This window comes from Lytechinus pictus, chromosome 2, assembly GCF_037042905.1.
Source record: "Lytechinus pictus isolate F3 Inbred chromosome 2, Lp3.0, whole genome shotgun sequence".
In the NCBI taxonomy this organism is placed as follows: Eukaryota; Metazoa; Echinodermata; class Echinoidea; order Temnopleuroida; family Toxopneustidae; genus Lytechinus; species Lytechinus pictus.
In genome coordinates, this window is record NC_087246.1 from 67665523 (window position 1) to 67693357 (window position 27835).

The 27835-nt window shown below is 36.1% G+C and overlaps 2 protein-coding genes across 5 annotated transcripts; both read right to left on the bottom strand.

The window, feature by feature from the left end:
* Positions 1-146: 146 nt before the first annotated feature.
* LOC129255119 (low-density lipoprotein receptor-related protein 12-like) lies at positions 147-7227 on the bottom strand. The gene is made up of 4 exons (XM_064095725.1): positions 6605-7227; positions 2788-2922; positions 1746-1856; positions 147-467 (listed from the first exon to the last, which is right to left on the bottom strand). The coding sequence occupies exons 1-4, from the start codon at positions 6849-6851 to the stop codon at positions 166-168; spliced, it is 795 nt and encodes a 264-aa protein (XP_063951795.1). The 5' UTR covers positions 6852-7227; the 3' UTR covers positions 147-165.
* Positions 7228-11187: 3960 nt separating this feature from the next.
* Positions 11188-26369, bottom strand: LOC129269599 (cyclin-D1-binding protein 1 homolog). 4 transcript variants are annotated; one of them, XM_064095479.1, is made up of 9 exons: positions 26271-26369; positions 23740-23880; positions 23219-23278; positions 20865-21026; positions 19921-20017; positions 16393-16537; positions 15253-15411; positions 14022-14183; positions 11188-12195 (listed from the first exon to the last, which is right to left on the bottom strand). In XM_064095479.1, exons 2-9 carry the CDS (start codon positions 23819-23821, stop codon positions 12019-12021), a joined length of 1044 nt encoding a protein of 347 aa, XP_063951549.1. In that variant the 5' UTR covers positions 23822-23880; positions 26271-26369; the 3' UTR covers positions 11188-12018. The 4 variants fall into 4 exon arrangements, with proteins under 4 accessions (XP_063951549.1, XP_063951548.1, XP_063951546.1 ...); XM_064095478.1 differs by having other exon boundaries at positions 26233-26369; XM_064095476.1 differs by having other exon boundaries at positions 16393-16540; positions 26233-26369.
* Positions 26370-27835: the final 1466 nt, after the last annotated feature.

A 27835-nucleotide genomic window follows, 5' to 3' on the forward strand; every position in this document is an offset into this window, starting at 1 on the left:
AGCCATATCAAAGTCCTGGCGATTCTTTAGTAACAGTTTTGATTGATTATTGTTTCAAGTGAATAAAGCAATCTTGTCACTGCCAACCAAAGTAACTTCCTTGGTCATATAAGTGAACAACGAATTGGGATGATCAAAATGAGTCATTAACGAAAGAGGATAAGATTACATCCAGGCATCTCTCGCTCGCGACCGTTCTTCAATCGATACTTCACCGACTCGAGACGATGATCGAAAAATTGGCGGCACGATTTTGTCGACTTTTTCTTGCTGCATGTTGCTATGGTGATTGTGGTATAATATTTTGGAGCACAGTGTGTGATAGATGATACACAGCGTGCAGACGATGATAATCAGAAGACCAAGAGAAGCTGCGATCGCGATACCGATAATGAGTCCTATACCCAGTTCTGCGATCTTCCCATTTTGGGATGGCTTTATTGCATCTGGGTGAAAATAGAAATTAAAACAAGAGCACACAAGTCAAAAAAAGATACTGAAGCAGCGAAAATCATACTACGTCATAGAAAATATCGAGTGGTTTCCATTGGCCTCGACGACGAAAAGGAATTCCTTTGAAGTATTAGTATTACGTCAATAATGAGATGCACGTCGAATTAGCCGATTGAGAACTAGAAAAATACTTTGTATTTAACTTGATATTGGTATTGGTATTAATTTTAGGATTGCGAATTTTGATATTTTTTTGTTATTGGAGAGAATATAAACAATATATAAGTTGGGGCTAACTTATGAAGGGATATGTATACCAATATATGTAAATGTAATTTACACTTTGATTGGAGAGACTGCCTTCCTAATTTTACATGAATATCATTATTTGAAACGTCATTAGATTTATTTATTTTGCTTTTATGAGACCCCCAGCACTGTCTTGTACTTTTTACAAACGGTCAGTGTACTTTTTGCTTGCCGAATCATAAATAAATGTCTGCATAATCAAAGAGTGGAATATGATAGAATTGTAAACTATCTTCAGTTTGGATTTTGATATAACATATCTCAGACGGGCCAAAAAGCTTACTACCTTACTAATTTTGTGCAAATTTCGTCAAAACATTCCACATTGATTTAATGTATATTCTTTTTACTTAATGAATTGGAGAGGGAACTTCGGCAGGGAGAATGAGAGGAAAAGTACATGATGTTTGACCAAAACGCATTAGATGCTAAACATGCCACCTGACCAGCACAATTCTACTAATATATCTGCTCATATTAATCTCCTCATTTCCACGGAAATTATACTATTATGTTCAAAATTCAAGTCGTTAAGATATTAAGATATTTTTGCAAGATTTCGTGTTTTCCTTCTTGTTTTTAGATTTCTCCTACTTTCCTCTCGACTATGTGTTTTCCATTTGATATATTTTTCCATCTAAAAAACAACATTTTGTATATGCATAAAAGTTTCGATGATGATATTTCGGGATCGTTGCGTTTTTATTGTGACCTTGTGAAATCAAATGGAGTCTATCTTGGGACTTTTAACGGTTATGGTAAATACCGTGGAAAATGACTTTTATTGGATAATGAGCCATGTTAGCATGGTGATAACCATCATGGCAAGCAATGTTACTATAATCGATCTTAATGAAATTGGCGCAATGGTCGATTTTAAACATGAAGTTGGTATCCATTGAATCATTTCCGTTTACTGAAATAAACCTAAAACTATTTCTTGTATTTTTTAGGGGGGGGGGTTAAGTGCCCTGTTGAATTACATTGTATTGGTTCATCACTTCCATCTCCACAGTTATTGTAAGTGTTGTTGACCAGATGAGCAACTATACATCTCCCATTAGAACATCTAAACTGGCTTCCGTTACAAGGACCTTGACAATGAGAGAGGAAATACAGATCATTTTCATAAAAATGCATGTGATGAAAATTAACTTATGGGGACATTCACATATCGGTTTCAGAACTAGTTTTAAGGATCAAGTCTAACTTATTTTAAAAAGGAGAAGAATGATACATCCACACTGCTGAGATTTTAATCGAAATCTGATGTAAAATATGAAGATATTTTTGAAAATTTACTGGATTTAATGTAATAGAAAATGTGCCCAGGGAACGGGTATAAGTTACACACAACTTCTTTCGTATTTTCTAGAAGTATAGCGGAAGTTCACCCTGAAGTTTGTTGTAAAAGTACCAAAAAAATATTTTAAAACATTGATGTCGTTTTTAAAAAAAGATCTGTCAAATACAACGAAAGTTCTTTAAATGTAACTTATAATTCCAAAGCTTTCAATGTATACTAAACAGAATCGCTCAAAATTACCAATCTGTGTCCGACCGATAAAAATGGTCAATTTCAAGTTCAACCAAGAAAAAAAAATCCTAGACCAACCAATAAATCGGTGACCATTTTTCATTTTAACAAAGAAAATCCTGATATGAATACCAGCACCGCAATACTTAGAGATAAGCCTGAGATGACTTGATATTACGACACTATTCTTGAACGGAGATATGATTACGGCCTATATTTGTGATATAGGAATAAATAAATAATTATAAGTACCAAGTAATTATTGATAAATGACGATATCTGTAATCAAAATTCCTCTTCTTTTTTATCAAGTTAATAAAGATGAAAGCTCGTGTTTTTTGGTCCACAATAGCTTTTGTATCCTCTGGAAAAAGCGCTATATAAATCCGATTATTATTATTCTATTGATTTTGTTTCGAGTCTATCACCAATGTGAATATCACTCACTGATCTGAATCAGTGGTGAATATTAATGAAACTGGGTATACCTGGTTGAAAACTTGTGTACACCAGTCTGAACCCCTCTGCGCGAGTTGAATCATCTGTTTTCAGTAAAAGGGTTATGGTATGTCCGCTTGAGATGATATCACCAACGTCATCTGCGTCACCACACATTTTTTCACCTGCAGTTTGTTACAATCACGATACAGGGGACACTTATATTATGATGTCGCCGTTTTAAAGGATAAGCCCACCCCAACAAAAAGTTGATTTGAATAAAACGAGAAAAATCAAACAAGCATAACACTGAAAATTTCATCAAAATCGGATGTAAAATAAGAAAGTTATGACATTTTAAAGTTTTGCTTAATTTTACAAAAAAAGTTATATGGACATTCTGGTCGGTATGCAAATGAGGAGACTGATGACTTCATCCACTCACTATTTCTTTTGTATTTTATTGTAAAAAATACAAAAATTCTAATTCTCTCATTATTGTCAAGTGAAACAACGATTAATTCCTCCCTGAACATGTGGAATTAGCATTATTTAATACTATATTGTTCAGTCAAATTGGTCCTTATTGTCAAATATGTAAAAAATGAAATATTGTATAATTCAAACCGGAATTCAAACAATAAAAAACAAAAGAAATAGTGAGTGAAGGACATCATCGACTGTCTCATTTGCTTATTTATCACTGTTATGTGGAAAATAAGCGCAACTTTAAAATGTCATAACTTTCTTATTTTACATCCGATTTTGATGAAATTTCCAGTGTTATGCTATAGTTTGATTTTTCTTTATTTATTCAAATCAACATTTTTCTGGGGTGGACTTGACCTTTAAAGATGAAAAGTATTAATAACCCTCTTCACACTTGTAAAAGATAAGCAAGAGTTTGAAGAACACAATTCTGTATATGCCCTCATTATGCTATGTATCCTTCTTTTTTTTCATGAGTTCTATACTTTACCCCATCGAATATCCTTATAATGGGCGATTCCACACTATAACTTCAAAAATATTATAAATTTCAGCATGCTTTCAATAAGTCATAAGTAGTGTAATATTTTACTATGATACCTAAACTTTATGAAAATTATGAGTTTTAACCAAAAGTGAAGTCAGATATAGTTTTTTGGGGGGAAACAATGGAATTTTCAATTTTCAATAATTTTGCTAAAAATTAACAGTCAAGTGCAAACACTGCCTAAACGATTATTGGCAAAGCACGAGAAGATTTAAAATATTGCAGGTCAATGGAATAATGTATCATTGATGGTTCCAAATAATATTTACAACATTTTCATGATCCATAATAGGGGCAGCCCTGATTTTTCCGAACCTATTTTTGGCAATGTCCCGTACGACACATGAAAATGCAAAAGTTTTTTCTACAATTTTATTTTTGATGATGCAATTTCACAATATCAGTTTCTCTATCTTTGACCCATGGGTGATCGAGTCCCATAAGGATCTAATTACTGCCTTTCATTTTTCAATAATTGTCCTATTAAAAGTTGTCCCGTACGACACACAATATATACTACATTTAATTGCAGGATTTTGATTCAGAAACTATAAATAGTAGGCCCATTTTAATTTAAGTAATTGATTTGACATAAAGTGAACTGAAAAGGTACTTTTTTTATCTCCATAGAACATGAAATAGGTGATTCTAACCATTTTAATTGACTTCATGTAGGCGTATTCTTTTGTGAATCCTTCAGCTAAACTGGTGATTTTCACTGGTCAGAGCAGGTTAATTTATATGTCATTGAGCATGAAAAGAAAACCTTTATAATTTATTCACCCTAGCCTGGAAGATGACTTCCTCTTGCATGCTATATGTGAAATTATTATAAGATGTAAAAAAAATATATTTACATATCAATCATCTATTTGGACTTCCCTTGATGATCACTATTTTTTTATATACGGTATTGAAACTCCTTACTTTTTTCAAGTTGTAAAAAAAAGTCTGGAAAATAAGACAAACCATGTTGTTCAAAAAAATGCAGAAAGGTTTGAAAAAGTAAAATCGCTTTTCTTTAGAAAAAAAATATTTCGTGGAATTACAAGTGACAGTTGTGACAGATACATTTTATATGAAAAATCATAACATTTTAGCCCCATAATTTACACAATAAAATGATAATATATTGCTCCCGATTGTATATATTGAGGTTACTTAATTATATTGTCCTGAATGACTACTTATTAAAAGGCTTTTCATTAAAAAGGAAGAATTTAGGGGCAATGCTCCCCTTCTGATTGATAAAAAGTTCATTGTTTTATTCAGGCTGCATGTCCAGTACAACACGCAAGTGCCTGTTCAACACACAAGTGTCCCGTACGACACATTATTTTGTTTATGATATATTGACAGAAATATTCAGCCAATAGCGGTTTCTAACATAATGAATGTCTTTAGTTTGATAGGATTATCATTATCATCAGCCAAATAAAGTGATTGAAGAAGTCAAAGAGACATAAAGTAATAAAGTTTGGCTTCAATTTAGAGATGTCCCGTACGACACATTTTGAGTGTCCCGTACGCCACAATGTTCTCGAAAATGATAATTTGCTTATTTATTCATGAATGTTTATTTTGCTTTCTTTCATAGATGTGTTTGTTCTTGGGTAATTGAATATCAATTTGAGTTCAGTTTCTATGAAAATGATCTGTCCAACTCACAGACTTTAGAGTACAAACTTTAGGTTTCTATAAAAAAAGCAAATTTTTCTGCGTCCGTACGACACATTACTATTTTAAATCTGTATTATACAGGATGTGAATTCAAGTCTTGGTTTTCCTAACACTCTGGTGGTACTTGATGATCACCTTTAGTTACTGGAATATTTTTTTTTTCTTGTAAAAAAAACTGTCAAATGTTCTCTAAATGTCCCGTACGACACATAATTATGGAATCACCCTAATAGTTAATTTATATGTGGAACGCAACGTTTTGTTTGGAAATTATGGACGGAATTAGGCATACGGCACCTCCCATTTTCGTCTTATAATACCCAATTCATTATTATACTGAATGTGAAATATCTCATACCTCGATGTTTTTATTTTTTGAAAATCATTTTAGTTATTATTCTTCTTTCTCTTTCATTCGTTTTTTTCTATATTTAAAAATATATATTTGAACTCTTCAAATCGTCTATCGAACCTCACTTATTTCAGCAGATGTGTAATAATTAGCTTAATTAGATGAGCCTGCGCCTATGAATGTTTTAAACAGAAATTACGGCGCAACTATGCTGTGGATTATCATTCATCATCATATATTTTTTTGACCCCCGAATGGTCATTAAATTGTCAACAAAATCAATTATCACAAATACCTGCTTGTACAAAGAGTTGCATAATTATAATAATGCAGCAAAAATAATGTGAATAATGATTAATGAACAACGACGAAAAAGCATAAACAGAATTTGTAACATATTGCGATTATGATAATATTGCAGTACAAAGCATGTTATTCAGTAGGGCCTACATTAAATGATAAAGATATGGGAAGAGAAACATGAGTTACTGTAAGATTAATATTCTCTCAAAATTTAGCAAGTTTTATCAAATTTATCAACCTTATTGGCAAGTAAGCTGGCTTGCCTCTTATTTATGTATTTTTTCTAGAAATTAATATATTGTAATTAGTAGACTTGAATGAAGGATTATGCATCTGTATTTGAAATCAATATGTAATTGTTGCAACCTTGTATTTGCAGTGCGGGAGTTCCTTTAATCTAATAAACATATTGCCCTACTATATTTCATATATATTGTCAAAATATGAATAAACGACAATAAACTCATTTTTATTCAAATTACAAATTACAACCTACCGTTTTCGAATATATTTTGAGAAGAGTTGGCTTCTCCATCCACGTACCACAAGGCATCGTAACAGGTTCTTTCCATGTCGCCTTCGATGTCAAAATCGCCAAAAACAAGCAGCAATAATTTGTCTTCATCCGTGGTTATTGATATCCTGCATTCCACATCGTTTGCATAAAACGGTTCTACCTGAGAAATGAGAATGCCGGAGTGGTATACATCCGTTGACATCGTTAAGTCGCACATGTCTAGCATGTAAACTGGTTGGAGAGAGGAGAAAATGATCTCGATGATTACAATGACGAGACAAGGATGATGGTGATGATGATGGTAATGATGATGATGATGGTATCAAAAGTTGAAAGAAGTTTGTACTTAACTATGTTAATGTAGACGAAAAAAAACCCCAAGTTGATGGCATCCAAAATGGAAACAGAACATATAAATTATGAAATTATTCATGTCTTCTCCCATGTTAATAATGAACACTTTCTTGCTGCTAGGTCGTTTTGCTCACTCGCTTACATTTGTTCAATATTACGAGTTGTTGCTCCCCCCCCCTTCCAGATGAATTCATGCGTAGAGCCTTTGGTACTGCCGGCAAAAACGGACCATATAATTTATATAATAACGCTATTATTCGAGTCACTCCTATATCAATATGCCAAAGTTGGCGCAACGCCCTTTTTTCTTCTGCCCCCCCCCCCCCGGATCTTTGTTCTTATATAAGACCTCATCATATTCAATGACTGAAAAAAATCTAATTGAAATTATACTTACTTTCTTGCATGGCAGCTAAGACACACCTAAAAACGCATTTAATTATTAATAATTTTGCTAACATTGAGAAGATATGTTTCTCCATGGTTATCGTAGACGATAATTACCAAAGTTTATTGGTATTCTCCAATAATGAATCAGTAATACCATTAAGATGATATTTCCTTTAGAGAATCACATAAAACCAGAGAGCAGCGTGCAAATTATAGGCAGGTATATACATAATCTTACTATTGTTTTACAGAACTACAGACCCAATTACTTATGAAAGATATTTCGCTTGAGATTCAGAGACAATTCCAGTGTTTTAAAAGGAGACGCCGAATGAGACGCACAGAGACTATTATTGACATATGCCTTCGATCAATTCTCAATGAGATTTTCTTTGGCATATTATTTCGATTTTTTTTTCTTGTAGATAAAACCGCGTATATAGGCCCCTCCAACAGAAAATCAACAGTCTTGTTTAATTAGATTGTTTTAAAATATACATGTATTTGAGTAAGCTTTTCATGGAAGAATTCTATCCACATCATCCATGTCGTTATTGCATCTTTTCATTTCATTTTATTTAAATTCATTTACACAAGACCAGCAAAGAAAAAATGTGCGTATCATATCAAGCGAGGACATTGAGATTTTTTTTTAATGGCTGGATTGTGGAGAAATCATTAAAAAATCATTTTCCCCCTTGAACTGCCATGGGGTTATTCTTTTTAGAGCTTAATACCACCTCCAGTCTTTTAATTGAATTTCGGGGTTTAGCAAACGGCGTAAAATAATGATTAGAGCAAGTGAAGGGGGGAGGGGGCGGTGCCTATCAAAATGATACCATAGCGATACGAACGGCGGATATAACATTATCCTGACAGATATCGGAGCCCAAAATGTGTTAAGATCTTATTCACTTCTATGGAAGAGACACCCTCTGCGATTGAAAAGTCATTTTTTGGCAAAAAAACACAAACGGAATCCAAAGGTAATTCGCAAGGCTGAAACATTGATAAATTATTTGGTAGAATAGAAATCATCGTTTCTTTCTTGAAACAGCACAAGATGTACTCATACTGCCCATCCCCCGCCCACATCACCATCATCATCCCCATTCATTTCCATCATCATCTCACCAAAAAAGATCACGATCATTACCATCATCAGCATCATGAAAATCATCATCATCATCATCAGCATCATCATCAGGACATGATCATCATCATCATGACTTGATCGTCATCACCATCATCATCAAAATCATCATCATCCCCATAAAATCGTAATCATCACCATTAAAATCATCATCACTATCACCATCATCGGGACATCATCATCATCATCACCAGGCATCTCCATCATCATCATCACCACACCACCATCATTATCACCATCATTATCACCATCATCATCAAAATCATCATCATCACCAGGCATCTCCTTCATTATCATCACTATCATCATCACCACACCACCACCATCATCATCACCATCATCACCATCATCATCATCATCACCACACCACCACCATCATTATCATCATCACCATCATCATCACCACCATCATCATCACCACACCATCATCACCACACCATCATCATCACCACACCACCATCATCATCATCATCATCACCACACCACCATCATCATCATCACCACACCACCACCATCATCATCACCATCATCATCACCACACCACCACCATCACCATCATCATCATCACCACACCACCACCATCATCATCACCAGGCATCTCCATCATCATCATCACCATCATCATCACCACACCACCACCATCATCATCACCAGGCATCTCCAGCATCACCATCACCATCATCATCACCACACCACCACCATCATCACCACACCACCACCATCACCATCATCATCACCATCATCATCACCACACCACCACCACCATCATCATCATTATCACCATCATCATCACCACACCACCACCATCGCCATCATCATCACCATCATCATCACCACACCACCATCACCATCATCATCATCACCACACCATCACCATCATCATCACCATCATCATCACCACACCACCACCATCATCATCACCATCATCATCACCACACCACCACCATCATCATCATCACCACACCATCACCATCATCATCACCATCATCATCACCACACCACCATCACCATCATCATCATCACCACACCACCACCACCATCATCATCACCACACCACCACCATCATCATCACCACACCACCACCATCATCATCACCACACCACCACCACCATCATCATCACCACACCACCACCATCACCATCATCATCACCATTATCGTCACCACACCACCACCATCACCATCATCACCACACCACCATCACCATCACCACACCACCACCATCACCATCATCATCACCACACCACCACCATCATCAACATCATCACCATCATCATCACCACACCACCGCCATCACCACCATCATCACCATCATCATCACCACACCACCATCCCCATCATCATCACCATCATCACCACACCACCACCATCACCATCATCATCACCATCATCATCACCACACCACCACCATCATCATCACCATCATCATCACCACACCACCACCATCACCATCATCATCACCATCACCACACCACCACCATCATCATCACCACACCACCACCACCATCATCATCACCACACCACCACCATCATCACCATTATCGTCACCACACCACCACCATCACCATCATCATCACCATCATCATCACCACACCACCACCATCATCATCACCATCATCATCACCACACCACCACCATCACCATCATCATCACCATCACCACACCACCACCATCATCATCACCACACCACCACCACCATCATCATCACCACATCACCACCATCATCACCATTATCGTCACCACACCACCATCATCACCATCATCATCACCACACCACCACCACCATCATCATCACCACACCACCACCATCATCACCATTATCGTCACCACACCACCACCATCATCATCATCACCACACCACCATCATCATCATCATCACCACACCACCACCATCATCATCACCATCATCATCACCACACCACCACCATCATCATCACCACACCACCACCACCATCATCATCACCACACCACCACCATCATCACCATTATCGTCACCACACCACCACCATCACCATCATCACCACACCACCATCACCACACCACCACCATCACCATCATCATCACCACACCACCACCATCATCATCATCACCATCATCATCACCACACCATCACCATCACCACCACCATCACCATCATCATCATCATCACCACACCACCATCCCCATCATCATCACCATCATCATCACCACACCACCACCATCACCATCATCATCACCATCATCATCACCACACCACCACCATCATCATCATCACCATCATCATCACCACACCACCACCATCACCATCATCATCACCATCATCATCACCACACCACCATCATCATCATCACCACACCACCACCATCATCATCACCATCATCATCACCACACCACCATCATCATCACCACACCACCACCATCATCATCACCACACCACCATCACCATCATCATCATCACCACACCACCACCATCATCATCACCACACCATCATCATCACCATCATCATCACCACACCACCACCATCATCATCACCATCATCATCACCACACCACCACCATCATCATCACCACACCACCATCACCATCACCATCATCACCATCATCATCACCACACCACCACCATCATCAACATGATTATCATCATACTGATCAGCTCCTCTAAGAACTAAATGCAAATTCAGTCATCCATTATATACATTGACATGTATTATAAATTATACAAAATGTTATATCATTGATATGTATTTATTTGCGTACTATCATTAATAAAATTTTGATGCATACCTATTTAGAGCATGGAATAAAAAAATTCATCTGAAATAAATTAATGTATGCCTAACAAACAGACTTTCAGCATTCTTGTATAAAGCAATTGTGAAGTGGGGAGATAACCTTCTGCGAACACCTGCTGACAAAACTGACGACCAGGGTCACATTTCATGAAGACTTGTTATAATGACAAATGCACAATTTCTCTAACAAGTTTACCATCAGCCAATCAAATCAAATGATTTCAGTAGCTTTAAAATTGTTATTGTAAATTTGTTATAACAATATGAAACGGGCCCCAGAATTCAATATGACATCCAGATTTGGTAACAATTTTGAAATGAGTTTGAACATAATTTTCAATAGAACTTGGAATGGGAGTCTGAAAGTACTCTCAGGCTAGTTATTTCAGGATCAACACCCTCCCCAACTCAGGCTAAATTTAAGTTATAAGGTAGAATTATAAGGTAAAGCCATACTTCCAGATGCTAGGAATGTTGTGTCACAGGTCAAAAGAGATTATAAAATGTACCATCTGCTACATTGAAATGGAATATATCATTATATTCAACCTCAAGGTAGGCAATATCTTCATCTCCTCCGCCCCTTGCATGGTGTAAAAACTACATTCCAAATACACATGTAGAGCAGCTAGGTTGAAAATGCACATGATCCACATGTAAGACTCTGTATCCTATACCTGTTCATAAACTGTCTTTTATTTAAATAGTTTCTTTCATTATAATGCCATCATCTTGGGATCTCTTCCTTGGTAATATTCTTAATCTGGTCAACATTGTGGTCAATGGCCTTGGTCAAGAAGTCCATCCACTTTCGGTCATCTATCTTAGGGTCATCAGTGGTCACCATGTGGGATGTTCGAAACGTGTTTAGAAGCTTGTGTAAAACCTCTGCCATCAGTGTAGCCTAAGTGCAAAAGTCAAATAGAATCAGACTAACCACTGACTACTGATTTCTGTAATCTACGCAAGCTTAGTACAGACTACAGATATCCCAGTAGGCAAAGGGTTGACCTGTTGACTACTTAATTCTGTGATAACCAGAAGCTTGTACAGGAATCATTTGGTTACAGAAATACTGAACCTAATTGACTATTCTATCTTGTGTTCCAATTATGTGCAAAAATTATTAACTATTATGAAACAAAGAAAAGAATGTGTTTAGTTAATAAAGATAACATTTGAAAAATAATGATAAATATAATGAATGCATGCTTTTGTGCTAAAGTTCTACAAATTGTTTTTGTTCCTTCTATATTTCAGTTGCTGTTTGTTGAACTTCATGTAAACGTGAAAGATTAATTTCATACCAACAAAAAGTTGATTTGAATCAATAGAGACAAATCAAACATGCATGATGCTTGGCGTTTCATCAAATCACTTGAAGGCTCATCTCAATTTGAAAGTTTCCATAAGGAACCATACTAAGTTTTATATTATATAAATAAATTTTAAATATTTGATATTCCAGATGATGAAATACAAAAGAAATAGTGCATATGATGCCATCAGTTCCCATTTCTGCAAACCCTCGATGATTAAAATTGTCATAGCTTGCTCATTTAACATTCAATTTCAATTAACTTTTCAGTGTCATGCTTCTTTAATAATCCCTTTTGAATTTGTAAACTTTTGGTTCTGATGAACTTGAGCTCTGAATAATCAAACTTAGATAACAGTTCAAGGAAGTAGCCTATAGCAGATGCAACTGCTTTATCTGTTCAAGCCTTGAAAATTTGGAGGGTTCTGAACAAATTTTTCACCACAAATTCATGCGGATGACTCGTTTTATATACAGTGCGTCCCACAAGAAACGAAACCGAGGTTAAGCGATGATTTATCATAACTTAATCACAAATAAAATAGACAAATGACCTATCATTGTAAAGCTTAGAATGTTGTCTTTCAGCTGGTATAACATACAAGATTTTTCATCCACGCATGAGTGAGTAAAAACAATTTGAAGAAAGAATAGCAAAAAGTCATTTGGCAGGGGGTATCAAAATTTAAAAAAAGAAAATCACATGCCTAAAAAGTTCAATATCTGCTCTTTAATTTGATAGCTAAATCGCAGAAAATGGTCAAGAAATAACAAAACTATGTTTCTTCAAAACAATGCTTGTATTTCCATAATTTCATGAAACATACGTGTTTTCACCGGGTTCCCCCCGAAGCTATCGCACAGTTAACAAAAGACTTTCTGCATGGCTGATCGTCAACAAAACGGAGTATCGAATAAGTCTAAAAGCTATGCTGTAAAATCTCTTCACTTTAAGGAATTATTGAAATTCAAGCCTTATTTCAAATAAACAGAACTTTGTTATTTCTTCACCGTTTATGTAATTGAGGTATCAAATTAAAGAGCAGATATTAAAATTGTTTTAAATGTTATTTTCTTTTTGAAACCCAGACACCGCCTGCCAAGTGACTTTTGGTTTCCTTTCTTCAAATTGTTTTTGCTCACTCATGCATGAATAAGGAATAATCTAAGTTATTTCAAATGAAAGAGGAGACACTAAGCTTTACAATGATAGGTCCTTTGTCTATTGTATTTGCGATTAAGGTATGATGAATCATCTATAAATCTCGGTTTAGTTTTTTGTGGGATGCACTGTATAATAATCAATGCACATTTTGAAATTTGTGATCGTTTGTGTTACACCACAACACACTCACAAATGTGCATTACTTGTGTATTGAATATGGGAATAAACTAGTTTATGTCATACTTACATTTGCCCGTACTACTGTGTAAGTCATAGGTGCATACAGACAGGACACTAGCTCATCCAGATTAGGACTGATCTCATCGGCTATCTCCGCCACCTCGTCAAGCTCATTTATGTGCACCATCTCCACATACTTGGCATTCCTATTGATAGCATCTGTGACTTTCTGTAGGATAATAATCATATGAAAATGTTTGAATAGCTAAATGGAGCATTTGCTTGTGTAACCCACAAACTATGGAGTAGCTTACCCAAAGAATTCAGGAAAGCACCAACCATAAACAACTTCAAATCAAAATTCAAAACTTATCTATTTCAATCTATTTCATTCATAACTAGCATTTCATTAATAACTAGTCTTGTATAGCAAGGTAGGATATACATGCATACTTAATTATTATTGATGCTGTTGTTATTATTATTATCATTATTATTATTACTATAAAGATTAAGGAGGAAATTCTGTTCAAACCTGCTTTACTGACCATCTTTATGGAAGGGCCGTCTGTCTTTAGATCACAACTGAATTAACCTTGCATTGCACTCCCTTTGAAACAGGTGAGGGCTTCCGAGTCCAGTGGTTCTAACTCTCGACTTTGGATCAGAGGGTCATGGGTTTGGATCCTAGCCATGCATGGCCATGGTGTGTTTTTATCCAGCAAGAAATCCACTTATTCCTCTATTTGCTCCCATTTTTCCCCCTTACTTTTATTTATTTATTCATTCATTTATTTATTTATTACTTATCTATTTGCTTTTTTAATTATTTATATATTTATTTATTTATATTATCATTATTAATTTTTTTGGGGAGGGGGCTATAATTTAGTAGAATAGGGTGACATTTTGATCCCCTTGAGTTCAATACCACAGTATCAATGTCATGGGAAATACAGGTGAATCTGCCTATGTCAAATCCATTTAGGACCACAGAAATCTGATAGGTTTAGACAAAATTCTATCAGGTGGGAAAACACATTTTCATATAAAGGGAAGCATTTCATCAACATTCCTGTCGTCAGATCAGACAACTTTCCTTGATTTTTATTGGCTGAATATCTCTGTAACTATGGTAAGTGTTGGATAAAACAGGACTTGTTAGATTAAACTTTCGACAAGCTCTTTCATGAAATGTTCCCCTAGTCAGAAAAAAATATCCCGACTACTTGACTTATGGGAGGCTAACATAAGCAGTATGTACTGTGTGAAAATGACTGAATCTTCTTTCAACTAACCTTCACACAAGCTTTACATGCACTGGCCAAGCCAAGGGCTGGATGAATGACAGCCTTGTCCTGATCTGACCATACGGCCTCATCTTCTTCATCCATACCAGGCTCTTCATCGGTCAGCAGAAAGTCAAAGCCTCCACTGCTTCCATTCGTGTCCTTGGCCTACAAAGTCAATTCAATTCAATTTAATTTAATGAATTCTTAAAATAGTTCAGGAAAACATGTGAATACATTAAATCTGGAAAAAACAGAAATTGCAGCAAAGTCAGCAAAAAGAAGTACATGTATGCTAAAGGATTAATGATAATAAATAAAAAGAAAGATTAATTAAGTGCATAATAGATAGACATCAAACATTTCTCTATGCACTTTAAAGATTAAGACATGAATACATGTTTATTTATGGAATTGAAACAAGCATTTGTCAGAATTTGCTTGTATTTTGGTAGAGATGATTTGATAAGTTTGCATTTACTGTAATCACAATGTGGAAATTTTTATTTTCCCAAGCATTATAAACTTTGCAAAAAATATATTATTTTTACACAGAATTTACAAGTTTGTTATCTAAACAGTCAACATGTTCTATTTTCCAATCAGTCACCTTAAAAGTACTTGCATTCAGGATAAATTGGAAAAGAATTGGAATAAAATTGGGATACAAGTGGGGTGAAAAGGAGCAAAAATTATCTTTACTTTTTCATTATTTCTCAAGCAATGATCAGGATAAGGATCAAATTCAACAGAAAGAATTACAGAATTATGGAAATTGATCGATCTGAGACTTTGTCCTGCAAAGTGAATTTTCCATCAGTTTTTCATGAGTTTTGCCTATGATGAAATGTGAAAATTGGTAACAATTGGCTGCTTGTAGGATTCCAGCGCAAGATGTGGCTCTGACTTTGAAAAGGGAGCCTTAATTCAGTGTTTTTAGACTGAATGATCACGAGGAAGATGAAATCGTCGTTGGTGGGACGATATCACTAAATATCACTAAATACGTAAGTAGTATGTGGACTAGATTGGCTCAGAACAGAAAGTCATGGAAGGATCATGAAAACTGAACGGTGTCAGGGCTGTGAGCTGAAAGGGGGAGGGCGGTCCATGCTATTATCAAAACATTAAAAAATCCTTTTTCCTCACCTCATTCAACTCTTCGACAGCATCCTTTACAAGCCCTGATGTTGCTTTGAGTTCCTTCAAGACAGCTTCCTTGTTGTTCTTTGCAGATGAGTGGATGATGTCACACGATTCCCACACTGCACCTGTAGACTGCAACTGTTCATCACTGCTGTGCAAGGTTGGAAATAACATACTTAGGGGCTGTTTATTTCTTCAAATTTTAGTGATTGCTGAATTATTTTGGGCCATTTCATTTATTTCTCAGGCCACTTATTTTGTGCAATAAACCAATATACCATAAATGCAAATATCATTGTTATGCTTTATGCAAAAGAAATAATAGAAAATTAATTATTCTGAATATTCTTGAATATTGTTTGTGGCAGATCTTGGGTGATTCAAGAAAGTGTGGTTGCCACAAAGCATGCCGTTTGTGGAATTCTGGAGGTGATATATTACGCAATGAAGGTGAGTTTTTTGTTTGTTATAGCGCAAAATCATTACGACGGAAACCAATGAAATCACACAGTCACTATTTCTTTTGTATTTAATAGTAGGAAATAGGCAATATAGTCACTTGTTATCATGTGTCAATCAATGCTTAATTAATCTCTGAACATCTGGAATAACCATTGTTGTAACATATAGATTCATTCAAGTGAGTCATTCAGGTTTTAAATCTGATTCAGTGAGTCCCAGACGACGGGGGTGGTCAGATTCACCTCACACTCACAGAGATCACCCTCACCCCCTTCCTCCAACTTTACTCTATTTGGTGCATCCTCCCTCAACCTAACCCTCCTACACCACTTGCTTCTTCCATGTCTTCTTCTGCCCCCTTCCCCTCTGACCAGCCACCTCAAAGTCAAGCGCCATCAAAACATGATCAGTATCCCTCCTCAACTCATGCCCATACCAATGTACTCTGTTCGCCTTCGCCATCTGATCCAAAATCCCTTCCACACCCAACATTCCCGACCTTTCGTTGGAAGAACGCGAACGCTTATTTACGACGTTAGTTGATATTGGAAGAGACTTTTGGGCCCGTCGTCATGGTCGTAAAACTTTGTCCTGCAATCCAAATTGTGTGACATGATATTTTTTTTTCGTTTCGCATCTGGAACGGAAACATTCAATTTGCGTTTCGTGTGCAAAATTCTGGTTGCTACTATGGTAACAGCGATATATCCGATTTAGGACGACTTTCCAAATCCACATTTGGTTCCTCCCAGAGCTCGAGAGGCCGCCCGGGGGCCCCACTTTCATTGAAGAGTGGATACCAGGCGCAACAACGCGTAAAAAGGGAAAGAGTGGGTAAGTACGTTACGTATAGGCCTATGTAACGCTATAAAGGTGTCAAAAATGATGATTAGAATACTGAAAAAAGGGATATATTTCCAATACTTGTAGGGTTTCACAAGCCAAATAATTGTTAAAAGATGCATTTTCATAATCTGGAAAAGACTTGCTTCCCTTGTTTAGGGTACTTTTCGGAACCCCATGGTCGTGCCTGGTATCCACTCATCAATGGAAGTGGTCCCCCCGGAATTTGAATCTAACCCCCCATTTCTGGGGAAAGTAAAACATAATACCCTTTACATCGTGTGCTAGAGGCGTATCGTTTGTGTAGAAGGAGTGAACAAAAGAAACAAAAGAAACCCGCATTTTCAAACGTATTGCATACGCTGTGTACATGTGCGAAATGGGTTCGGCTTGAGAGGTGATAGTTACCCATGGAATCAATTGCCAGTCATCCACCAATAATCCACATTAAATGCAATATCGATTCGATGGACTGTAATGAACTATATCTAAGCCTTAATTTAGTAAGTTTTTCCTCACTCAATATGTACTCGATTTGTTTGAAAAACCACTTTCTTATCCATGTCATATTCTATTTTAGGTCCTGCATTTCGAATATCTCCAGCCATCAGTCGTAATACATGCATGTATGGCGCGCGGGTGTCGCGGGGAAGAATTTTGCACACGAAAAGCAGATCTGTAGGGCCTGTAACCCCCCTGTAACACAAATCTTAGCATTGATTGTAGAGCAGTTTTCTACGTTTGATTCTATATTGACTATAATGTACAATCAATCTTAAAAATCAAGTGTATTATTAAGCGTCAACTTTTGTGTTAGGGGACCCTAATATTAGCGTCCGTGAGGATTGCGAAAGGTGGCAATTAGCATGAAAACCTCAGCCTTCTTCCTTTCCATCAGCTTCACACCACAAATTACTCTCACCATTGCTCCCTCAGTCCTTTTCAAAATCCCCATCTCGTTTTCACCCAAACACCACGTTTTCCTCGCATACAATATTGCTGACGCTCCTATAAACTAATCTTTTCATCTTCAGAGGAAACCTTTTCCCATCTAACATCCCTTCGCATTCCATAAGCTTCACCCATCCAAATCATACCCGTGCTTCTCAGTTTATTACATATGCCATTCACAAGCATGTTTAACCCTAACAAGGCCGGGCTTTTTTGGCTGTTCTGTGGCCGGGGGGGGGGGGGGGGGGGTTGATTCAACCCCCCCTGAGATCTCGGCCGTCAATCGCGCGAGCGCCGCAAAAATTTGCATGCTGGTAGTGTGCGATGTAATCTACAAGGCTGTATGGTAAAATTTTCCAATATAATGAGATTTTACTTTATATGAATTAATTATGCTAATTTATGCATAAATCATACTTTTTGCTCTAATTCACTAAATAAAGCTCCTAGAATGCTAATTTTTGGTAAAAATATTCTTTGTAACATTCTTAACAATGGCAATTGAAAAAACTTCGGTTTGGAAATCAATTTCTTATGTATTTTATTGTTTTATGAAATTCTTATGTATTTCTCTGTTTTCCAACCTTTTGTTTTTCTTTGTTTTTTTCACCAGATTTATTGCAAATTCTTTTTTAAGCATAATTATGCTAAAATCAATTGCTTTCAGCTGTTTAAAGTAAAAATAATCATACCTTTATGAATAAGATGAGAAAACTCAATTTGCATTGACTTTGTACACAAAATCACGTTTTGGAACAATTTTTGGTCTGACATGCACTTACAAAATGTTGTGTAATTTCGGAACCGCGTACCCGGGCATCGTAAATTTGCGCGAGACTTAAAAGTATAAACTCTGCGAGTGGCGCAGTCAAAAAATTTTGCGCGGCGGAATGATCGCAGAAAATGTTGAGGGGGGGTTGATTCAACCCCCCCGGCCATTTTAGGGTTAAGTGATTGGCTCAATCACAAAGAATCAAAAGTTTGTTTAATCCCTTCTCATTTTCAACTCATTGGTCTTTTGTTTGCCATTTTGTGACTTTGGATTCAGAAACCGATTGATGTTAGGGGCTATAGCCTCTGTGTCTGTGATTGAACCAATCTCTTAATTAGTGGCATGTGCTTCGTAAAGATTACTGAACCTAGCCTGAGTGAAAATATTGTTCATTTTGACTGAGTTGAATTTGTGGAGTACCCTTGTAAAAGTTCGATAAGTTTCTTTTGGAACCCAGTTTACATTTGTTTAACCTTTAACTGTTATGAAGATTAATCACTCACCTCTTGTAACCAGACATCTTGATGCCCTCAGCTAGTTCTTTGATGCTCTCTACTACACCAGCTACCATGTTTCTTGTACACTTTCTTAATGTAACTCCTGACATGAAAACAGAGATACAGAGATTGCAAAATTTCCAGGAGTTTTGAAAACCCGAGTTATGAATGTCAAAAGATCTACAGAAATAAATAATCAGCATACATGTTTATATGGTTCTGGAGGTATTTTACTTGTTGAACAGCAGTCCAATTTCACAGATAAAAGTATATGAAGAGTAAAAGTAGCTGCATGATAATTGATATAATGATCAAAAGAGGTCTCATATTGTCTGAATTCGATGAAGACACTTATGTGAGATATTTGACATTCCACTCAAGTAATCTAGTGACTTTCTAGAAATCAAATTTTGGTAATCCCATTATACGCAACACTCCAATATTTCTACGGGAAGGCCCCCGTATTGAATGGCACATGGATCACATACATACATGTATTGTATGAGACCCATGTAACATGCTCAAACACATGTTGCCTGTCTTCTCAAATGGATTTCTGTCATAAGGGAGATTTGCTTCTAGTGGTCATGTGAGTGCAATAGAGATTTTGACTCAATCCAAGCATAGGATATACATGAGGGTGACAGGTGCTTTCGCCCTCATGGCAGCCCAAATCGCCCCTAAATTCCCCAAATATACTCCTCTGGGGAGATCATCATTTTTAGAGTCGACCTAATATCTATTCCAAAACATATTCAAGAATATTTAGAAAATCAATATTGTACATATAGTAAAATAATAACATTTGCATTTACTGCATAATTGCTCATTGCATTAAGAAGTAGCCCTTGAAATAGAAGAAATTTTAAAAAATCAGCAATTGCCCCAATTAGAGAAAGAGCTAATGAAAATCATTTCCTGCACTGCTTAATCCTGATCTCCCTACTCACCTTGTTCTTTTGGAAGTCCATAGTATAGAGACACCAATGCAATAGTCTTCATCTCTACAGAGCTAAGTAGGGATTGGCATTCATCGAGGCTGGGAACAGGTGGTTTACTGAAACACATGGCTAGTTTAGTAGCCTCAAACGACATTGCCTTGAATACAATCTCTGGAAAAGTAAAAGTTAAATAACCATTAAACTGAGAGGTCAATTGGGAAAAATTGCATATTTTGGAACTTGCTCGGTTTAGGTTCGATACAAGAATGATCCACTGCCCAGTCTTTCAAAGTAAAGTTTTGAGATATCAATCAAGCAGCTTTATCTATATGGAATAACAATTACAAGAAACACTAGCAGACCAGATGTGGATTGTGTTACATAATCAATGCCAGTATGTTTGAAAGTGAGGGAATTTGTATCTAGACAATCACGAGATATTGAAAAGTATAGAACTTTTTAGGGTAACTGAAAGCTTTGAAAACTCAACATAACAAGGTGGTCCATGAAAAATGAGTCTCACCTGATTTTGAGATCAATAAAATATGCAATGATCTTTTGACCCCTTGGTGACTTTTGATCTTATCATCATCAAGAAAATATGTGTGGTATTACTCAAAGATTATTTGTACTGGGTATAATCACAATTGATGCAGAGATATAAAGAAATGCAAGCAAATTGAACAAAAAAATTGAAAAAGGATGGACATGACCTCATATCATAAACCCCTAGATGACCTTTGACCCATCATCCTCATGAACACACATGTGGTATTTACCCAAGGATTATTTGTACCAAGTGTGAATATAACTGATGCAGAAATAAAGAAATGACAGCAAGTTGAACAAAAACTTATAGGGGAAGTTCACCCTGAAAAAAGTTTATTGTAAAAATAGCAGAAAAAATAATAAAAATATTGCTGGAGGTTTGAGAAAAAATCCATGAAAGAAAAGTTATTAGAATTTTAATTATTTGATTTGTGACGTCATATGCGAGCAGCATTCCTACATAGCGAATGGTAAAAAATAAATGAAATGTCATTTTCTTAGAAAATTGAAAATGGTCTTTATTGTACCTTTTGTATATCAATAGACAAATCATTTCATACTTGATCATGAAAAGAAACAAAATAAGTCATCAGGAACCATTAAATAATGAAATTCATGCATCTTACATAACATTACATATGAGGCGGCTGCTCGTTTATGACATCACAAATCCAAAAATTAAAATTCTAATAATTTTCTTAATCTTTAATGGATTTCTCTAAAACATTAACCAATATATATATTTTTTTTCTGCTATTTTTATAATAAACATTTATTCAGGGTGAACTTCCCCTTTAAACATTTTTTAAAAGATCAAGAGACTAGCAGACCAATGGACCAACAGGAAAAGTGATTACTTGGTCTCTGCCGAACAAAGAATGATCCGAGGTTGTTTGTATTTGTACTGTCCAAATTTTTTAACACATTAGTGTGATAGGTTTGCATGATGGACAGATCTATGCAAATAGCATTTTCAAATTCTGTAAGGTTTTTTGTTTCCCCCTAATTTTTTAATTTACTTTCCCATCTTAGTCAGAAAAGCACCATCAAAGTAATGAGAAAAAAACACAGGCAAGCCTGACATTCTCAAGTTCCAGGGAATGCAGACAAGCTAGACTCTTATATTCAAAGGTAGATCTATAATTGAGAAATTGCCTGAATTGTTTCTCTTACTACATTTAGTTCATCTTGTTATACAACAGATATTTTGAGTGTTAGATTGCGTTGGATTTAACGTTATGGTTGTCAGGATTTTTTTTTTCCTTGAGTCAAACACATTTACAGTCAAACCTAAAATGCTTATCTCTATGAAAATTTTTAGGTAAGAACGAAAGCTTGCACAGTTTATCCTTAGTGATTTAAATGGAAAGAAGTACTTAAAAATTTAAACCATCTTCAACTGCAATAGAATACCAAAGTAATGATATCACAAAAAAAATTAAAAATATATATATATTTTTGCATTTCAGCATTTTAATACCATATCTCGGCGGAGCATGATTAAAAAACCCCCACAGCCCAAATTTGGAAGGGGATCGGGCCAGGGAGCCCAAGATGTGGTCATATGAATGCCTAATTAACCCCATTGGAATCAATGTAAATTGGCTTAGTTCCAACAATTATGTACCAGGTCATACCTTGGAGCACCATGACCCGATTCCCAAAAAAGTTGGTGCGTCAATGTTTTTCACATATGGAATCAAAAAAGCCAAAATGCAATAAATGAAACTTGATAACATCACACTTTGGTACCCTATAGCCAGATGACATCAAATATCAACCTTGATCTACAGTTCTTCAGCTGAATAACCTACCCATTTTGATCCAATATTCAGCCAAATTAAATTCTGCAGCATCCCTAGAAGGCACATCCTCTGAATTAGATGAAAACAATGAAAAAAAGTTTAGTGAAACATTATAGAATGAAGGAAGTGAACATAATTATCATCAATAGATTCTTCATGGGTAAAATTAAGAGAAGGATGAAGAGACTTTAATTTGACTCTCACAAGTGAAATATGAAGGTAATCTAATCAGAACAAAGTACACCTTGAAGTATCCACAGTTAAATTTCAACCCGCAATCATTAAGAATGGGGTAAATAACACTTTTTTCTAATTTGGTTAGAATGATATCTAATATTAGCCATAGTGTTGAGCCCATATCAACGCGATTTCTCAGTTGATCAAGTTTTCCATTGCACCGACCGACCAACCTTCTGTTGTGAGGAAAAGAAGTACTTTCATCCTTTCCCTACTTTTTTCCCCTATGAAATAAACCCACTCACATAATGTCAAGGAAAAGGGATATTAATACCTTTCAAACTGCTCTTTACCTGTTAATTTGTCAACAACAAGTTGCAAATTTTCCACAAAACTTTTGAAGATTTCATCTCTGCTTCTTGGATGAGCTGCCATCTGTCTTACTCTCTGTTGAATGTTTATAGGCTATAAACTGAATGATCCTCTAATAGAACCTTGCAAGAAAAATATACATATTGTCATGATTAGAACATATCATTCACATAAAAGACTTCCACAATATGTACAAATAGGCGTAAGTCTGCTCCCCACTACTATCAAAATGCGGAATTTTATTAGAAATATTGTCACAGTAAACTTGGATACCATACTGTATGTGCACTCATTCAATGAACAAGGTAATGATATAACCTTGTTTTGTTACTATGCACTGTTTGGTGAAACAAGGTTGGCAATGTTTGGCTTATTTTCTATTGTTCTTGGGGATAAATGCTTGATTTTTTGACAACGTCAGTTTCCATTACAGCTATTCATCATATAACTTGGCTCTGAAGTAAATTGAATTCTTTTAATATTTTTTTCTAAATTAAAAATAGAGATTGAAAAATGACAATTTTCTTGCAACTTTACTTTCCACAAAAAAAAAAAAAATATGCCCAAAAATTCAAGTATTTGAGCACTCTGGAGAATACAAAAATGATTCCCAGGTTACTTATGAAAAATAAATTGCAACTTAACTGTATTGAAATTGGTATTTTTAGTCACAAAAGTGATATTTTAATGACATTTTTTGTGTGCTGTGTACTGCATTGGCATACCATAGATAGATCTACATGTAGATTTGCAGGCAAGGCAGTCAGTAGGCAGGTCTCAAAAAGTGGCTTCTCTCATCCAAGTGATATTCATGACTAGAGAGGTTTTGCGTATTTAATGAGCTTGATGGGGACCAAACACCTTTTTTTTCAATTCGTTTCAATAATGGTCTATTAAAACATGCCTCGCAGCCAAAGGCTGAATAAAAACATGTGTACAATTTACAATAACAGAGTAATACTTTAGTACAAACATGAAATGATATAAATTGAATACAATTACTAGTACTTCTTATTATAATACAAGGAAATAAATTGTTGAAAGTAAATAAAATCATACATTGTATTGAACATTATAAATATTAAGTATGCAAATTATAACCACTACAATGAGGCAATTGTACATGCATGAATAAAAATATATTAGAAAAGAGAAGACGGGGAAGGATAAAGACGGCATAGGGAGACAGGCAGAGAAAAAGTGAGTAAGGGGAAAGGGTAATTAAAAGGAGATATAGATAGAAGAACCAAGAGAGGATTGGGCCAGAAAGATGAAGAAAGTAGTGGCAAAGATTAATAAAAACAAACAAAAAGTATGCATGTATGACAAAAAAATTAAGTACAGAGTAGACTGAGTGTGGCAAGGCGGTATAGAATGAGGATGACTATCCTAGCAAATAAAGAAAACTATATCTATCATATCGTCAGGGGGGGGGGTCAACAAATATATCTAGTTCTCACCTCTTTTAATTCAGTAATTGCTGCTCTAAATATTTATCAAATTTCATGATTTGGGGATTATTGAAGAGAAGAATCACTCTTTCAGTTCATGTGTTTGAATTTATTTCAAGACTTTGTAATGTAGGTGAAACTTGTGATCTAAAATATGCTACAAAATAATTCTTTTCACCTGACAAAAGTTTTTATTTTTACACTTTTTTACACTCTCTGTTATATTGGTTGTTCCGCTGAACTACGTTGGCTCCATCACCAATTAGAGACCGAAGTTCTAACTCGATTTGCACAGGGACTCAATAGAGTCAATGGCCATATGTTTAAGTATTAAGTTTGGATAAACCAGGGAGTGGGAGTTGCGCGACAGCCGAAGTAAGTCACTGTTTTTCCTTTTAAATTTTTTTTTTCCTGTTTTGGTGCATTTCAGGCCAAAACAGAATATAATCTTTGACTTTATTTTGGTCAAGTTCTTTTTAATTAGGCCTAGGCCCTATATCAAAATTATCATATGTTTATGAAATAAAGACAAAAATCGATGAGCCCGATCAGGGGGGATTTTGCATTTTTAACCCCTATTGGCGGCTGCACGATCGTGAGCCATCTCATCTGTGTACGAGAAATGAAAAAAAAAAATGTTATTGTTATTATGTTAACAAAACTCCCCGAAACAGACGGCCGCCAGCTGTCTAGTCTAATCTCGCCAACATTGTCCTGATGGAATTGGATTATAGGCATGATAGGGTAGTGATGAATCAGGGAGCAATAAAATTGCACAATACTTGTGCAAATAAAATTTATATTGTCCATCTAATTATTAGTATTTTACGTTGCATGCTGAATGCGCAATTCGCCTGCGGGCACTTAGTTTTGCCAAATTAGGCCTACGCAGAATTCTACATGTGGGACACCTCTCGCGAGTCTCGGCTCTTGTCGCAGACATAGATTTAGATCTATACTACAAGGAAATGAGCTACAATTTTTAGTAGAACTACATATTCAGATTAACATAACTGTACTTACTACAAATTGTTTTGTAAAGGAAGATTAAAACGACTTGCTTATTGGAAAATATGAAAGAAGAGAGCAGGAGATTCACACAAAACTTCTGACACCGGTAATGGCTGAAAGTATCAAGAATTTCAGTTCAAAATGTGTATGGTATCACTAAATTAAGAGGTGATATCGTAAAGTGATCAGAGAAATTCTAGCACTTGCTCCCCCCCCCCCAAAAAAAAAAAAAAATAAATAAATATATATAGTGTGATGATAAGTTTACTTCTACCAATCGCTGTTGAGTTGTGAATATTAAACATAATGAGATGAGGCGAGGCCAACTCAACAGATGACGCAGGACACCATTGTTTGCTTTAGCTTTCGTCTTTTAATTGAGACTTCGTCAGAAGCGTCTGAAAAATATAAGGAGATACAACATCCAAGTTTGTGCAAAACAAACTTGGATGTTGTATCTCCTTATATTTTTCAGACGCTTCTGACGAAGTCTCAATTAAAAGACGAAAGCTAAAGCAAATAATGGTGTCCTGCGTCATCTGTTGAGTTAATTGGCCTCGCCTCATCTAACGATATTACGTTCCGCGTGTTGGACATAGAAGATATTAATGAGGCAAAGTGGTAATGCATTGTACTTAGTTCCAACAGTTTATTTATATATATATATATATAAGTTGCTTCCGCCCCCTATGCCTGCGTCGCAATGGTTCTTAATTGATGTTAAATTAAACAGTGCTTAACTTGATTAACTCGATCTTCACACTCGCATAAATTTTGGTTATTAAGAATCTGAGATACGACACTCGTTCTTTATTAAATAGCGTGCTTCAAATGTCCGAAGTTTAGATCGGAATACCAAAATGTTCAGCTCGCGTTTAGTGCTCGAATCATTTCTGTAGCAAGACACCCATCCTTTTCATGATTATCAAAAAAGTGAATAGAAAGTTCAAACCTTAAACAGCTCGCGTTTCACAAACAGTCATTGACAGGTCCCTTTTCATGCTTTGGGGTCAGTATACATAGTACAGATTTCAGCTCACGCCTCTCGCTCGCATCAATTTTTTATTTCACTATCATTGATACAAAAAAGGCTTAAAGCAAGGTTTCCACTTTGGCGAGTTGGAGTTGCGAGTCATACGCGAGCTGCGCGAGCTCTAACTCGCCTTAGCTCGCACAAGCTCGCGTGAAATTTACATTTTCCCCTGGAATTTGCTTGAGTGACAAACGACTCAACATCGAGTTCACTACGCTCGTTGTACGAGTGAACCGAGCGCGAAACGAGTCAGGCCGAGCTTAGTATGAGTTGCGGTGACCTTTATACGACTTAAAGCGAGCTATGAACGAGTTATAAAGATGTTGTTACGAGTGATAAGAGTTTCATACGACCAAGGGGCGGGAAATGCACATTTTTGGCACTCAAAGATGGATGCCGGCGGAGGCGGCGTCAACACCAAATCTTAACCGAAGGTTAAGTTTTTGAAATGGCATCATAACTTAGAAAGTATATAGACCTAGTTCATGAAACTTGACCATAAGGTTTATCAAGCATTACAAAACATCCTTCTCGAGTTTCAGGTCACAAGACCAAGGTCAGAGATCATCTATGGTCAATGAA

Bases quoted from the DNA above. Each gene is read 5' to 3' on its own strand.
- LOC129255119 (XM_064095725.1), bottom strand. From the start codon at position 6,851: ATGCTAGACATGTGCGACTTAACGATGTCAACGGATGTATACCACTCC. The intron at 2,923-6,604 runs GTAGGTTGTAAT...AACAAACTGCAG, and splicing joins TCAAAATATATTCGAAAACG to GTGAAAAAATGTGTGGTGAC. The intron at 1,857-2,787 runs GTATACCCAGTT...CTCATTGTCAAG, and splicing joins GTACACAAGTTTTCAACCAG to GTCCTTGTAACGGAAGCCAG.
- LOC129269599 (XM_064095476.1), bottom strand. From the start codon at position 23,821: ATGGCAGCTCATCCAAGAAGCAGAGATGAAATCTTCAAAAGTTTTGTG. The intron at 23,279-23,739 runs GTAAAGAGCAGT...CATCTAATTCAG, and splicing joins TGTTGTTGACAAATTAACAG to AGGATGTGCCTTCTAGGGAT. The intron at 15,412-16,392 runs GTGAGGAAAAAG...TTGACTTTGTAG, and splicing joins CTGTCGAAGAGTTGAATGAG to GCCAAGGACACGAATGGAAG.